The sequence below is a fragment of the Neovison vison genome, chromosome 2 (assembly GCF_020171115.1).
Source record: "Neovison vison isolate M4711 chromosome 2, ASM_NN_V1, whole genome shotgun sequence".
Taxonomy (NCBI): domain Eukaryota; kingdom Metazoa; phylum Chordata; class Mammalia; order Carnivora; family Mustelidae; genus Neogale; species Neogale vison.
Window position 1 is genome coordinate 199,502,416 of NC_058092.1, and position 15,845 is coordinate 199,518,260.

Sequence of the window (15,845 nt, forward strand, 5' to 3'; positions counted from 1 at the left end):
GCGAAGACATCAGGAGACTGCTAAGGGAAGACAGAGATGTGGAAGTGGAGGAGGGGCAGATGGTGCAGCCAAAGTAATGATCAGGCACCCTTCCTAAAACCCTTCAAAGACTCAATACCTACTACCAAATCTAGGGTGTTCTGTGTTGACTTAGTAACAAGATTCACTGAGTGCTTACTCTGTACCAGGCACTAAGTGCTTTGTATGATCTCACAGGGTTTTTACAGCTTTATTTGGTAAAAAACTGTTCTCCCCTCTTGTGATCAAGTGGAGGCACAGAGATGCTGAGTAACTTGCTCAGGGCTATTCCACCAGCCTGTGGTGAGGCCAGGACCTGAAGCTGGGCAGTCTGGCTCCAATCTTCAGTTTGGAACCACTCTGCTCTACAGGCGTTACAAAGTGAAGACTAAGAAGTTAAGTGAATAATGGCTTTTGTGTTCAAGTAAGTTATGGGCTGCTGCTCTAAAGGTGAGCATGTCCCTCATTTTTCAGGACTTCCTAAAAATTTTAGTATGCGCTTGTATACACCTGTCTGCAGCCTTGTTCGTGTCCTTGGTCTTCCTAGTTCTTGTCTTAGAAGCCAGTCCTTTCACTTTCTTGCATCTTTTTTCAGACTTCTCTCCTCGTTATCACCCTCATTTGTTCATCATCATATTTCCCTCTCTACTGAATCATTCTTAGCAGCATCTATAGTAATTCCCATCTATAAAAGACTCTTTCTCCCTTTCACTCTGTTACCCTAGTTTTCTGCTCCTGTTTACATCAGGACTAATACAAAGATGAATCTGGACACTGTGTCTTCCCTTCACCCTTCATTCAGTCTTCAGACCACTCCTGTCTAGTTGCTGGCCTGTCACTCTACTACATTTGGCCTGGACCACACTTCCTGGGCTAGCTTCCCTGCAGCTACTCCCTGTCACCTCCACCAAATTTATCCACTACCCACCAGTAGCCAAAAGAACTTTGTTGGAATACAAGCCAATTCACGTCCATTGATTCAAAGCCTTCAATTGCTTTTCTGTGTCTCTTAAAATAACTCTACCTTGGGTGACAAGGCCATACAGAGTCTGGCCTTGTCCGGCTCCTGCCTCTTCTATCACCCACCATGTCAACAGTGGTGCCAGCACTGGTGCAAACTTCTACAACTCTTTTTCCTCTGCGTACACTGGTCTAGTTGCATGGCGGCCCTGTCTGTCATTCACTCTGTTCAAATTCACCTCCTCAGAGAGGACTTCCAGGCTAATTTATCTAAAATATGCCATTGGGATCACCTTTTTCAGAGCAGTTATCGAAATCTGAATGTATCTTATGTACTTCTATTAAAAAACACAATTCAACTGAGTAAATTTAGATCTTAATGGCTTTATTCAATGATTGATAAAAATCGGGCAGTATCCAACCTAAAAGAGAGGATCTCTGAGGAGCTATATAAAATGAAAAACTTTGACAGGCAGAGGGAGCAGGAAATTACAGTACACAAAAAAGCAGGTTGGTTATTGCGAGGTTGCTTTCTTGCAGGGGATCGTTGAGGTCTGTCCGGCAGATGACCTAACTAGTACTGACTAGATTACTGATGGACTGATTTAAGATTCCATTTCTGGAAAAGCCCAAACTATAAGTCCTGGTTCCATGATGATGTGGCTGAGTGTAAGTGACTCCATTTGGGACCTGTTGTCTTCTTTTAATACTTCTTGATGGCCTATCTTACCCCACTAGAATGTAAGCTCTATGAAAGCCATGACCTAGGTCTTGTTCCCTATCCCCACAATAATGAAAAGCCTTTTGGATTTCTGTAGTGGATATAAATGCAGCGGGGGAAATCCTCTCCTAAAGCATGAAGTCTGAGAGGCTATCCCACCCTCTGTGACCAGATCCTTGCCTCCTGTAGCCCTACATCCTCCCCTGCTCCTCACCTTTCTGTCTCTGTCTGTCAGTATGTCTCTCTCTCACACTCACCCCTTTTGCTCTGGGTACACACATCAGCATACAGAACAGTGGAGGTGTCCCATCTGTCAGGAGGACTCCCTGCCCTCTGCCCTCTGTCTGACTTAGAGGCGCTACTTTTGCATCCTGTGCGCAGACCTCCTTAAAACATGATAGGGGTGAGGTAAAACTATCAAACCAGCATCTTTTCAGTTTGGATGCATAATTAAGAAGACAGCCTCTTAATTAAGATTCCCTGGGATGGAAGCCTGGCTCCTTCACTGACTTGTTTGATTGTAGTCCAGGTCCTTAACCTCTCTGTGCTTCCAAAGCACTCAGCTCTAAAGTACAGAAAACAACACCATCTAATCACGTGGGAGATGCTTAGGCCTGTGGGTGCAGCCACAACTCTCTGAGGTTATCCTCATTGTAGACAAGAGGGAACAGAGACCCACAGAGCTTAACTTCCCCAAGGTCTTCCAGCTGCGCAGAGCCAGCCCAAGCCCTTTGCTCTATGCAGAAAGCTTTCTGTAGCTGTATCTCTCCTTTCTCACCAACCACCACACGGTTTGGGCACCTCATAGGTCCACCTGTCACAGGGCTTGGTGGAGCATGGAAGTAGTAGCCATGGGCTTGGTAGGAAGGGTATGATTTCTGGCAAAGGTGGGGGCTCTTGGCGGAGACAAGGGTATAAGAGGCAGCAGCGTTGTCTTATCTATCTAGCTGTGGGCTCATGTAAATGAGAAACCGTCCCTTTGTAACAGAACCAGAGGATATTGGGAGAAATCTCCAGAGGGCTGGGGCCCTGCATCAAATGTAGGGGAATCTATGAAACATGTTGTTATTACTCCATTTACTGCCCACAGGCCTGGGAACATGGATACATGGACTGCATTCCAAGGCCCTTTTACAGTGTGGCGTGTACAGCGGTCATGACTGGTCCGTTATTCAACAGCCAGGTAAAACAAGGAGTCTTTCCCTCTCCCCCACCCTCACACACACACACACACACACACACACACACCCTAAAAACTGTACTCTTTTTTAATGGACATTTTTCAGTCTTAATTAAGCCAATTCCTCTTTTTTAGTATGAGACTTATCATTTCCAGTTTTTCCTTTCAAATCAAACACAAATTTTAAAGCACTTTTGAAGTAATCTAAGAGCAGAATCCTAGATTTTTGCCAATTTTCTGCTATTGCATGGTTGATGTATCCGCAATTTAACAGTTTTTTAGCAACTTGCCCTTGCTCTTTCTAAAGCATTCCAAAAAATCAAGGGTCTTCCAAACATTAATTTCCTGTGTTTTCACATTCATAATTCATCAGTTTACTTAATTTGAAATGTCATTACACTAATAGGTACAACTTGTATCCACAGTTTGGGAGTAGGTTTTTGAAATGCACCTCAATTGGTGAAAACCTAAGTGGATTAGAGACAGGGTACTAGGCCAAAGCTCATTGGCTCTGGTACTGAGTGTGCTTTATAGGCAAAAGTCCTTATGTTTTACAGATAGAATGGAAAGTGTGATTAAATGGAAACTGGAGGACAGAATTTTTACTGAATATTGCTGACTGATTTTCGGAGAAAAATTGCATTTGCAGATCCTAGTTTTGCCAGCAGGTGGCAGATATGGTTCAGGAGCTGGTTTTGGCCAGGCCTTGGCTGGCTGAGCCTTTGCTACTATGAATGACTAAGAGAAGACAGCTTTCCTTTTCATCTTGTGAAACCCTTTTTGTCTTTCCTGCTCCTTTGATAACCTGGTGGCATCTTCTCGCTGAGTTAAAGTTGGCAGAATTCCAGGACTGCGGTAAGAGAACCTAGGACCATAAGAATACACTGGTGTTCCACCTATCTTCTCCTAGTCAAAGTTTCTCCTCTGAGTGTGGGACCAGTTCCTATCTTGTTGAAGAACCGGCCGCTTCAATTTCTTTTCTCTTTCTCCTTGAATAGAGGGGAGAGCAATATTTTACTTCCTGGGGAAGCTGGTCACCCAGCTCATCTGCTATAGATTGCCTGAGAGTAGATCTGGGTGTTGCTCTCCACTGACCCCCTCCCTCACAATTCCCCGAGAGAACTCTTGACTGCTGATGCCGCTGGTGGCCTTGGCAGGCATCTGGCTTCCTGGTTGGTAAGACCATGGGTGGTCGAGCAGACGGCCCGTGGTCAGCCTGCCTCACCACTGTGGGAGTTAGCAGCCAGCTTGGGCCTGTGGGCTTGTACCTCATGGTAGGAAGCCAGCTCTTCTTGGGAGCACCGAGACACTGGCGTTTAAACCTCAGTGTGGTAGTTTATACTGAACTCCAGTTGGATGGGTGGTTGGTCCTGAGGGACTTTTCCAGAGATAGTGATTAGAAATTGGGGCACTTTGGTGCTCAGGATAGCAAGGGGTGGTATGTAAGGACACTGAGCAGGAGCAAGCGAAATGATACCAGTGCTCTCCACTCAGAGGCAACTTCTTTGTTGCTCCTTAAGTCCCATCCCTAAGAGCTCTGACCCAGGCCTCCACATGTGTAGTGGTGGCCAGCCACACGCTTTCTTGAAAGCTTTGCCCTGATGGAGCTTTGAAGTCTGAGGATGAACTGGAGAAGGACGGTAAAATGGGCACGGAAGGGAAAGGACTAGCACTAGGTCGAGGGGAATCTGCAGGGAAACAGAGCACATAGCCTGAGGCACACCTGGAAGACCAAGGATGGGCACTTCCCATTACTGTGGCTCTCTTTTCCTTTAAACACAGGCCCTATGCCACCCCCCAACACACACACACACACACCCTGGGTGTAGAAGTGCGGTGTAGAGTGCCCATGCTAAGCTCTGGCTCATAGGCTCTGGCCCTGGAGATCTGGGGCCAAGCAAAGGCAAGCAGGTTATGGTGGAAGGCTTGAGAGGAATTCTAGGACAAATGCCAGCTGCAGAGGCCCTGGTGGCTCAGAGGGGGAAGGAAGGACTGAGGAAAATCGTCTGGCCGTGCGTACAGAGAACATGGAGCAAAACACAGATTTGCATAAATCCAGCTTTGGTGACTGTGACAACACTGAGTGTTCCTCAGGGAGGTTCATAACCCACTTCTGAACCCCAGGCCATTCCACCCATCCAACACCTTGGGGACTTTCGAATCTGCGAACAATTTGGTAACCTTCATTCTACATGACCATAAAGGAGGAGTCAGGAATCCAGACATCATGCTATGTCAGCAAATTTAATAAAGAATGCAAAAAAAGTAACCCAGTGGGTTACTCAGATCCCAGAAGTCATCTGTTTTAATGGTCACGGGACTGTCCCCTCTGACAGCTGCCAGGCCCTGCATGGTCAGAGCAGCATCCAGATCCCACATGGAGCTTGGGCTGCTCCCAAGAGTCCCTCCTGGGGGTTTCGGGATCCCTCCCTCCGGCTAGCTCCAGAGCTCCTGGCACCACAGAAGCCCGGGTCCACGCTGCAGGGTCTTGTGTCTCCTCATGAGGTGGACGGCCATCTCTGCTGAGAGGCGGGCGAGCACCGTTGTTAACGGGAGTTCTTTCCACTCCTTCACTTTGGGGCTTTGTCACCTCTTGCTCCTACAGTCAGGCTTCCGAGGGTTGAAAAAAACTCCTCCATTTCCTTCTGCAGCAGCTGGTTCCTCTTCTCTGCGTCTTCCCGCGCCCGCTCTGAGTTCCTCAGCTTTATTTCCAGCATTGTGTACTTTTTCTTTTCCTGGTCTAGTTCTTCTTCTAGCCGTGACATTCGTTTCCTCAGGTTGGCACTACCTTCTTCAAGTCTTTAAAATCAAGAAGAAAGACACTGTTTTAGCTTTTGGCCAGCTGGGTTTCAGCAAACTCGTGCCTGCATGCACACCTTCCAAAGGAGCTGGACAGATGGCCCACGGAGGGGAAGGACGCGGGCAGGCTCAGACCTGGCTCTGGGACAGGCCTCACAGGCCTCTCAGGTCCTCACCAGACCTGGGCACTCATCCCCAGGGCACCTCCCCTTGGCCTGTGATCCAGAAACGCCAGCATCAGCATTTGGCCCTTGGGCACTCGAGGCCAGGGGCCTCCCTGAGTCCTCACTAAAATATAAAGTACTGAGGAAGGGACTGCTGGCTGGCAGAAAACAGGCCTGGTTCCCAAATGGAGAGGGAAGTAAGAAACTGTCCCCTTGCCTTTGTTCGTCTGTGAGGCCCCTCGTACTCCAGCCTCCCTCTGGCTACCCCACCTCCCACAACTCCCCAGACCCCAGCCAGACACTACACGACTTAGGGAAACCCCATTTGTGTTGTCACCTCCACTACTCCTTATCGTTCATGCCCCAGCTCAAACATGTCACCCTCCATGATACTTCCCTGGATCCACCCCACCCCCAGACATGCTTCTCTGGATGTTGACGCCACACTCTACGAAGACTGGCACATCCGTCTTCTCAACCAGATGACTACTTCCTAGAAGGCCTCTGGGGTATGCTGAGCCCAGCCCCTGGGAACCAACGTGCTGGAGTTTGAGCCCCAGCCTGGCTGTTTATGAAGCAACACAAATGGCTCTGAGTCCTGGTATCCTTTCTGAAAAAAAATGCAGGGGCCAGCCCTTTCCCCCAAGAGCTACAGCTACAATGGACAAAGAAGACCAAGAAGACCACAGTACACCACCTGTCACGTGGCATACTGGAGTAAGTGTCCCTTCCCCATCCCCAGGATGAGGCCCAGGCCTCCACCCTGTCACTGAACACTAAGCATGAAGGAGGCAGGAAAGCTGCCTGCGCCTCAGCCCTCCATCTGGGGAGCACGGGACATGCTGTGACACAGAAGAACCGCCAAGGTGAGTGGCAGCAGGGACCCCACAGACACCACCCCCCATTGCTTCTCCTCGGCCTCCAGCCCCCTCTTTGCTCCTCCTTCTCTGTCCTGGCCCTCTCAAGCTCAGGCCTGGGCCTCTTGTCTTCCTCTCTGTGGTTCTTCGTGTGACATCATCCAGTCTCCAGACCCAAAGCATCATCTCCGCACTGACGACCCCTCAGCCTCTATCTCCCTAAACTCCACTCAGAAACTCCATAAGCATTGCACCTTAACAGGCCCACAGATGGCTCCTGACCCTGCCTCTCCAAACCACTGCAGCAGCCCTGGTGTCCCACTCAGTGAACACCTTCTTCCAATTATTCCAAAACAACAAGTTCTCTTAAGTCGGTTTTCTTTCACCCCCATGTCTGGCCAATTAGCAACACCCTCCAAATATGTTCCGAATCTGGCTCTTCTCTCTACCTTGACTGCTGCCTCTGAGGTCGATGCTACTCACATGTCTAGCCTGGAGCTCCACACTCTGCCCTCCACCCCCCTTTCTCACATTCCCCTCATCCCCACTTTCTTCCACGTGCCTCTCTCACCACAGCCCCTGGGCTTCTGCCCCAGCCTTCCAACCCTCTCCCCACCATGGTCCCCTTCCCTTCACCCTGCTTTGTTCTCCTTTATTGAACCTTCTCACATACAACAGATTTTTAAAATCTGTCTCGTTTCTGGTCTCTCTCCGCCTCCAACCCCCAAACACCACAAAATAAGAATGAGAGTAGAAGTTTTGATCAGCTCTGGTCTTGGCTGTGTCCCCAGCATCTCATATAGTGTCTGCACATCATAGACAGTGCATTCTCTTTTGGGAATACAGGAATTGGCACAGGGGAGGGGTTCTGAGTCCTGGGAGGTAGGGCAGAAAGCTGGTTTCCCCCAACCCCCCAGACCAGACCCAGTACTGACTGACTGCTGTGTGCAGTTGTATTCCCCAAAGACCCACTGGATGGGGCTTCATTCTTTCTTGTGCTCCTATAGACCCTTCTCTCCTTAGACCACCCTGCCAGTGAGGGGACTACAGGGGCTGCCACTGCAGTCCCTTTGTTTCTGTGAGTTTTGTCTTACCTCCAGCCCCCCAAGCAAGAGGGAGTATGAGCAGTGAAAGTTTCCTGAGCACTCTGGACGCACCGGGCCCTGCGCTCAGCACTGCCAACCACTGTGGCACTCAGTCCTCAGGACAGATGGGTGTTGTCCCCCGAGCCCAGAGATCCTGCCCACACAGACATTCGACCAGTACACACTGGAATCAGAGAGCCTGCCTGGGATGCTCAGCCAGTGCACAGGGGGCAGAGACTCGACCCCAGGCAGTCTTATCCAGAGCCCCCCATGGAACAACACTGCATTTCCCCCCGAGAGACCAAGCTTCTGAGAAGATGAGAGAACTAGAAGCTCAAGTTGGCTCCACAAACAGCTAAAGAAGTGAGAAGCTGGTTCTGACTTCTGAGGCTGTGTGAGGACAGCCTTTGCCTGTAGTTTTTGTCTGTGAGCTCATCTTCAGCTGTAATCATCTTTCTCTGTATCTGCAGGGTATTCCACTGTTCCTCTGGCTGGTAAATTCCAACCCAGTGCTCACATTTGTGGCGTTACCCCCCAGTTGTGTACCTCACAGTTTTATTCATGCTGCGTCCTTTCTTCTCCTTGCTCAGTCCAATTCTATTGGTCGTTCAACTCCTGGCTTTGACATCGCCTGCCATGACCCTCCCTGACCTCCTGCAGAGCAAAAGGACCAAACACTGCCCCTCCAGCTCCCTGTAGAAATCCCAGTCTCCGAGTAAGAAGCACCTCCACTATCTCTGATGGGGAAAGGAAGATGTCAGAGCCCACAAACACCTTCTGCTAGTGGGTGGGGCCTGATATATAGGTCAGACAGCTGGGGCCAGGGGCTGAGAAGCTGGTAGAAGCACTGAACACTGGCCATTCAGGCGCTGTTGGTGACCTTGGTTGGAGAACCTGGTGCCTCAGAGCTGGAAAACACCCTCCTCCCAGGGAGGCTGGAAGGATCAAACCAGGACCATCTGTGAGCAAAAAGGATATGGCACAAGGCATCCTCCTGTGACCAGGGAAGGCAGGAGGGCAGGGCTCAGCACAGCCAGCTCCCTCCTCCTGGGAAACAGGATTACAATCCTGGAAGAAGTCCTTGTTCCCTTATCAGGCCCAACCATGCTCCACCAGCCAGGCTGGCCTGGGGTCTGCACTGCACGTGGGCACTTCCTCAGGTTCCTGCATACCTCATGGAGCCTGTCTCCTTCCTGAGGGTCACACAGGGACCTCCATGCTGAGACCCTCCATTAAAGGTGCTCAGTGCAGCGCAGGCTGGGATTCTCACTCACTTACTCAGCAGGCATTTATGGAGCTCTGACAGCATGCCAGGCCCTGTAGCTCCCGAGCTTTTCCAGACAGAGGACCCCCACCCCTCCATTCCCAGCCCTGTTCTGGGGGCATTGTCCCAGAAAAGTGGCTTCCTCTCTGAGCCTCAGAGAGGCTTTCTATAAGAGCCAGAGGCCATGACCAGAGGCAGACTACCAGGGCCGGTGCCCCATGAGCTGCTGGCCACAAAGGCTCTGCCCTGCCCCAGGGGTGCCATCCTTGCACTTGCCCCATGGCTGCAGCCCTTTACCTTTTTATACTGGTCTCGTACTCAGTCCTCTGCCGGCACAGCTCTGCCCTGAGCTCCGTGACCAGGCCCTGGAGAGCCTCAGAACAGCGGGCATAGTCCTGGGTGGGGCTGCCTGGGTCGCTGGGCTCACTGCTGCTGATGCAGGTGCCCACCTCGTCCAGGCCGCGGCCCAGGTCCGGGGATCTGCGTTCCTCGCTGCTACTGGGGAAAGGGGAAGGCTCAAGGGCCCCCTCGGTGTGCAGGGAGCTGCAGGCCGATGAGTCGCTGGCCCGGCAGGCTGTGCAGCTGCTGACTGAGCCCCTGGCCGATGCCTCGCAAGAGGAGATCCCCGACCACACTGTGCTGGCCACACTGGGGGTGCTGGGGAAGAGGCCGCTGGGCGGGGGCACGTTGTCATAAGTGGAGAGTCTCTGCGAAGAGCCTGAGTCCTTGAGCCGTTCTCCCGAGGAGGCCCGGCGGTGGCCACGCAGGGAGGACAGTCCGTTCATGAGCCAGTTCCCTCCAGAGGAGATGATGGGCACCTCCAGGGATGAGCTGCCTGCCTTTGGGCTCCCCGAACGGGATCCTGACTGCCAGAAGGAAGACTTCCAGTTGGGCAGAGTCTGCACTTTCTTCCCAGGGCTGGGGGCAGCAGGGCCGCCTCGGGTACCCAGGCCCGTGGGGGAGGTTCTAGACAGCGCTGCCACAGTGGCCCCATCCAGAGACGAGGTCCTGTGTGACGGCAGGCCAGGGCTGCTGGGGCTGCTGGGTTCTGGCTGGCCATCCCTCGGGCCCTCCTCAGAGCCCCATCCCACGGTGCACGGTGGGCCCCCACGCGGGGAGGTCGGCCCTTCCTCGGCTCTCGCAGTGAAGAGTTGGCTGTGTTTGCGGATCAGGACGGTCATCAGGTGTTGGACCAGAGAAGTGCCTGCCAGGAAGACCAAGTGAGAAATCCTGGCTGTGAATGTCTCCAGTCCAGGCTCTCTAGACCAGACCCAACCCAGGTGGCTGCAGTCTGGAACCAGGCTGCACCTCAGGGGAGAACTTAGCAAGAGCTTGACATCTGCCTCCAAAGGAAAGGACAGTCACCACACCCTCCAAATCTAGTGCGGACAAAAAAATCCCACATCCCCTTCCTTGGACACAGAAGGGGCACTGTGCCTGCAGCCCGCTACATCCCCCTGGGTGTGGGGAAGGAGCAGGCACTATGCCCACAGGGGACGCAGAGTGAGCCAGTGGCAGTCTGGCCCTGGAAACCGGGACCCAGACGTCACAGCCTTCTCAGCTGCCCCACGTCACTTCCCTGTACTGCCAAAGGGGGCTGTGTGTGACTGTCCACACAGTGGGCGGCACAAGGGTCTGGATCAGGGACAGAGATGGTTTACAGGTGCAAGTGGACACACACACACACACACACACACAGTCCCACGTACATGTGTTCACAACACACGAATGTACGCAGTCCCCAACATGTACAACCCACTCTGCCCTGACCCTATTCTCTCTCATATGTGTACACACACACACACACACACACACACAATACCTCTTCTCCAGGCCGCGGCCCCCTGAGATGCAGCCTGTGGTGCCTGTGGTTCCTGCCTGAGGGTGTTGGGGGTCAGTCATGGAGGGGGGCAATACAATGAGAGCACAGTACCTATCCGCTTGCCTTTTTCCCACCTGCTACCCTCCACCAAAGGCCAGAGCCTGGGAAGTTTTCCAGGGGATAAGGAAGGAGGGGTGGCTGGGTGGACCCTCCCACTGGAGGTAACTAAGAATCCTGGAAAAAGTAAGGAATCCTTAGCCAGAAAACTGGGTGAAGCAGGAACTCAGTGTTTTCTGTTGGGCGTTTGTTCAACCTGGCAGGCTGAGAACCTGGGGGGCGTGGGAGGAGACCGAGCTAGGCAGGCCAAGGGGGGGATCTGAAGGAGAGTGCCACCCCAAGAGCCACACCCCAGGCAGACACAGAGCTCCATGGCCCACCCCCACACTCCTCTCTCCCAGGTCACACTCAGCAAGGAGTGGCAACTTCGGCCTCAGCTCGCCTGGCGACAGCTCCTGCTGGCTCCGTGCTGTGTGAGTGCCCGCCAGCCTCTGCACACCTCAGCTGGCGCTGGCTGCGGGGCTCCCATCCGTGGGCAGCAGGACTCCCCGACTAACCACGCCAGGACAGTCTTCCACAGGCCCTCTGAGCGCGGGCTCTAGCTTCTGGGCCAGCCTGGACCTGTGGCCTTTGATAAACCTGGCTGACAGAGTCACCTTACCTCTCCTGACCTCATTCAGTCTCCCCAGCTGCGAAGTGGGTGTAATAACCGCATCATGAGCCCGTGAAGCTGACAGTGAGGTGATGCGGGGAAGGCCCTCCTACAGGCCCTCGCCTATCGCACGCAGCCGCTCCTGCTGTTATTATCATTATTTATACACCAGGGTACAGCGCTGACCTCCAGGAGACTGTAACAACTACTTAACATTTACTTAAGGAAAGCAAAAACACCAGTGTGTATTCAAGGGCAAGGGCACTGACCTCTTCCATCCCCCAGCCTCTCCCACCATTTTAATTGCTCTCAGTGACCCCATCTACAGGGCAAAGTTCCTTTTCTTTTCATGCTGGACCCCATGGGCTCGGTGGGGGGAAGGGGGAGTCCCCTGGAACAGAGCCCCTTCCCACCGGCCTGGCCCTTGGCCGGACTGATGCAGGGTGATGCTTCTGAGGACCCTTCCAGGACCAAGGGGAGGCCAGACTGGGCAGCACCCAGCACCACCATGCACCCCTCCACCATTACCTTCCATGATGGTTACCGGGTCTTCTATCTGTGGCCGAAGTATGTTAGGTCCAAAAACGGTTGCTAGGTTCTGGACACTCATCTTGTTGACATTTGAGTGAGACTGGACTTCATCCAGAAACCTGTACAGTAAGGAAGAAGCAGCTGGCAGAAAAGCAAAAGCTGAAGCCAGATCTGCTGCAAGCAGCCTGGCCTTCATGCCCAGCCATGTCCACATGTGTCCACGGCTGCTGGGCATAGCCAGTTGCCCATAGCAAACTCTGAAAAGGGCAGAGCTAACCCCTCTGAGGACTAGGAGACGGCCATCAGAAGCAGAGGCCAGTGGGACAAGGGCCTATTGTCAGTGTGGCAGCAGGACACACAGCTCTCTCACCTGCAGTGGGGGCAGATGCCCAAGAAGGCCAAGATGCCTCAGATGTGGGGCAAGGTGAGGGCTACACAGCAGGCCCTCTCCTGGACGTTCCAGGCACCTGGGTTGAGGCCACTGTGCTCAGGACACAGACTCCTGGGGGGCTGAAGGGACACACGGTATGTCCCTTCTCTTCAGGAATATACACTAGGGACTATAACACCGCGTGCTCCCATGGGAACCATAAGCCCCAGGAGTGCAGGGGCTGTGTTCTTTCATGCTCTTCGCTGGCCCCATCAACACAGGGAGAGGAGTGTGGGGTGGGAGAATGACGGAGAATCCCTCTGGGAAGGGAAGCTCCCGCCCCTAGTCACTTACTTGCAGATATATCTGAGCAGGTTGTAATTGGCCAGGGGAAGGCTGCTCACTTGCTTAGCCAACTCCAGTGTCCCCTTGGGATCGAAAGAGAAACACAGCATTTCAAAGGGCAGCAGTGAGACTCCAGGCCCTTCTGCTGGAGGGAGGACTAGAAGCGGGACAGGAATCTGAGTCCAGACCTCCAGCCAAGGCCCCTGCCGCCAGGCCCCAGGGGGCCAGAAGGTGCCACCACCTCCACCTCCCTCTGAGGAGCGGCGACACCAGCCTCGAGAAAGCAGATTTACTTTTGGGAAACTAATGTGAAGGGTGTGCCTCTGCAGGGTCAAGGAGGAATGTCAGGGCCACAGCTCAGCACACTTACAGAGGCACAAATATTTGCCAGGTAAAGACCCCGCATCTCTCACAAGGCCGAAGGTCGGCAAAGAGTCCTTCTCCAGCCAAAGCTGACTTAGGGCTGCAGGCAGGCACCTACAGGAGAGGGTGAGGGTAGGCGTGGGAGCCCTCTGTCCTGGAAGCAGTCTCAAATTCTTTTGGGAGGAGGCAAGATATAAATAGATGAAAAGTCTGGTGGTTTCTGAACCCTGTGGTTTGCCTGGATAGCTTGAGGTTGAGCTGGGTAGTTTAGCAGGAGCCCTACTATGTGGGGGCCCACACCTGGGCCCCAGGCCCCAAACCATGACTGGAACTTGGCCTGCTTTAGGAGGTAGCTGCTCCTCCCAGGGACTGAGGCCTGCACACAGAGCGGACCATACACAGACAGGGGGCGTTCCAGGCACCCACCCATATACAGAGCAGGCTGCTCCAGGCCCCCTTCAGAGCGGGAGGGTCAAGGCCTCCCATCTTACAGAGCAGGCTATAGGCCAGGATCTATGGGCCATGAAAGTCACTAAACGTCTGTAGCCTGCTCCATACACCCACCTCCCTGTGGGCCCGCTTCCCAGGATGGGTCCCCAGGAGCCACTAACCTCCCCCTCGTCCTTGGTGAGCAGCTGGGCACAGCTGAGGAAGTCCTCATACCTGGCGAAGGGGACCACAGGCTCGGGGAGCTCCCGCAGGTAGAGCTTCAACAGAGAGGCCACCGTGTGCACGTCTGTTGTGCTGTGGGCAGGGGGATGTGCATGAGGCCTGGGACACCAGGGAACCCCAGAAGTGGCCAGCACCTTGTACCCCTCCCCCAGGGGCAGCCTCCGCGCTCGTGTCCACGTGCATGCTCAATGTGTCCAGTTAGCCTGGGAGCTGGATGAGTGACGGGACCACCGGGGTGGTCGCCCCGGTGCAGGACAACATGAGAAGAGCTCTGCTCCCAGCAGGGGTGGATGATGGGGAGACTGAGCTTGCTCCCCCCACCCCCAGAATGGCTCACCAACGGCAGGCGTGGGGCCAAGTCAAAGGAACCTGCCATCCTGGCCTGCTGAGCTCCTGGAAAGAGCAGGCATCACTGGGCACTGGCTGCTGGGGACCAGGAAGGTCAGAGGTCAGGCCCCTTCCCTCAGCCTCTGGGTTCCTACTTACATTATAGACGCCCAGGCTTCTATGTTCATCACACTATTTCTAGTGCCCCAGTGCCCTGCGTGTCCCCTTGGAGGCCTCAGTCTCCTGTACCCCAGCTTGGAGCTGCCCAGGCTGGTTTGCCCCCAGTGGAGGGCAGCAACCCTGGGCCTCCTGGCCTCTGGGTCCAGATCCTGGACTGTGGTCTTGGCCCCTCCTCTCAGCTCACCTTCCTGGATCGGCCTGGGCCCAGGTATTTCATCTGCCTTCCTAGGGCCCTGGATCTAGACCCTGAGACTGCATCTCCCTCACAGCAGGTGCTCAGGAAAGGTGTGCCTGGGGCCAGGAGAACGTGGCCCTGCTGTCCACAGCTGGTCTCACTGAGTTAAGCCCTAGGGTCTCTTCAGGCTACAGCGTTTGGGATTCTGTGGGTCAATATACCATATATACTTCAGACTACATACCTAGGGCCCCTCCCTGCCTCAGGTCTGGTGGCTCTCAGTCTGGCCTGGCCACAGGGCCCCTGGTTCTGCTCCTTCTAACCTTCTCCAGCCAGCCATGCTGCTGCCCATGCCCTCCACTGCCTTCCCCCAGGCCTCCTCACCTCCTTCACCAACACCCCCCACTTCCTGGGTACTCCCAACCCCTGGGGGTGCCCAGGCTTGAACCCAGTCTCCATCCCCCACCCACCACTGGAACACTGTGTGTTCAGTGCTGGCCAATGCCAGATCTAGAGCCCTAGGAGGCTGGAGGAAGGGGCAGGAAGCAGGGGGATCTGCAGGCTTGTGCCCGGGGAAGACATGGGCAGTGAGAGAAGTGTGGCCTAGGCCCTATGGTTAGGTCTCCCTTTGGCAAGGAGGTGAAAGTTTTTCTGTCCTGGGCAAGTGGACTCAGAGCAACCCTCCCACCGTTCCATTCTGCCAGCCTCACTGGCTGGAGCACCACCGTGGCTCCTCCAGGCCCTCAGCTTTCGGTGCTCCTGGCCCCTAGCCTGTGCAGCAGCCCCAGTTCATAGCCCCCTGGCCCACAGGTCCCTGAAGCCAGTCATGTCCAGATCCTCTGCCCCACCCTGGTTTAGGGAGCCTGGCCCGGCACCCTGACTGCCTTGCCTTCTTTCCTCCCTGCCTAGAAACCCACTTCCTCAACTTCCCCTTCCTCCCCTACTCACTGCAGAGCCTCTCCCTTTAAATCGTGGTTTAAGGCTTTCTTGGTGGTACTTGAACGCTACCCCCTCCCCCTCCCCTCCTATACACACTTATCCTGAATCCAGGCACCCTACCCTAGCACCTAAGGGAAACGTTCTGCAGCCCACAGCTCTGTGATGCCCACGAGCTTATAAGCCCCTCTAGGGCAGGTGCCGTCACCTGTCCTACTCCTTCCCTCGGGATCAGGCTCAATGCGTGTGGTGAAAGGAGACAGGATACACAGGCAAGGAGGGCAGCCCAGGGGCCCAAATGAGCTTCTGCCCTTACTGTAGGTGTGACTTGGAGAGAGGTGGCTAACCTGAGAGTCCCAGTTTCTCT

The 15,845-nt window shown here is 54.1% G+C and overlaps 1 protein-coding gene across 4 annotated transcripts in view; it reads right to left on the minus strand.

Annotated features, from left to right (window-relative positions):
- Positions 1-5,104: 5,104 nt before the first annotated feature.
- The window catches only part of ARHGAP22 (Rho GTPase activating protein 22), a 167,774-nt gene continuing 157,033 nt past the window's right edge, over positions 5,105-15,845 (minus strand). For all 4 annotated transcript variants that reach the window (XM_044239999.1, XM_044240000.1, XM_044240002.1 and 1 more), the window contains 5 exons: positions 13,800-13,932; positions 12,835-12,908; positions 12,108-12,229; positions 9,346-10,252; positions 5,105-5,678 (listed from right to left, as the gene is read on the minus strand). In XM_044239999.1, the coding sequence (XP_044095934.1) occupies positions 5,450-5,678; positions 9,346-10,252; positions 12,108-12,229; positions 12,835-12,908; positions 13,800-13,932 (1,465 nt within the window). In that variant the 3' untranslated portion in view covers positions 5,105-5,449. The remainder of the gene's footprint in view (positions 5,679-9,345; positions 10,253-12,107; positions 12,230-12,834; positions 12,909-13,799; positions 13,933-15,845) is intronic.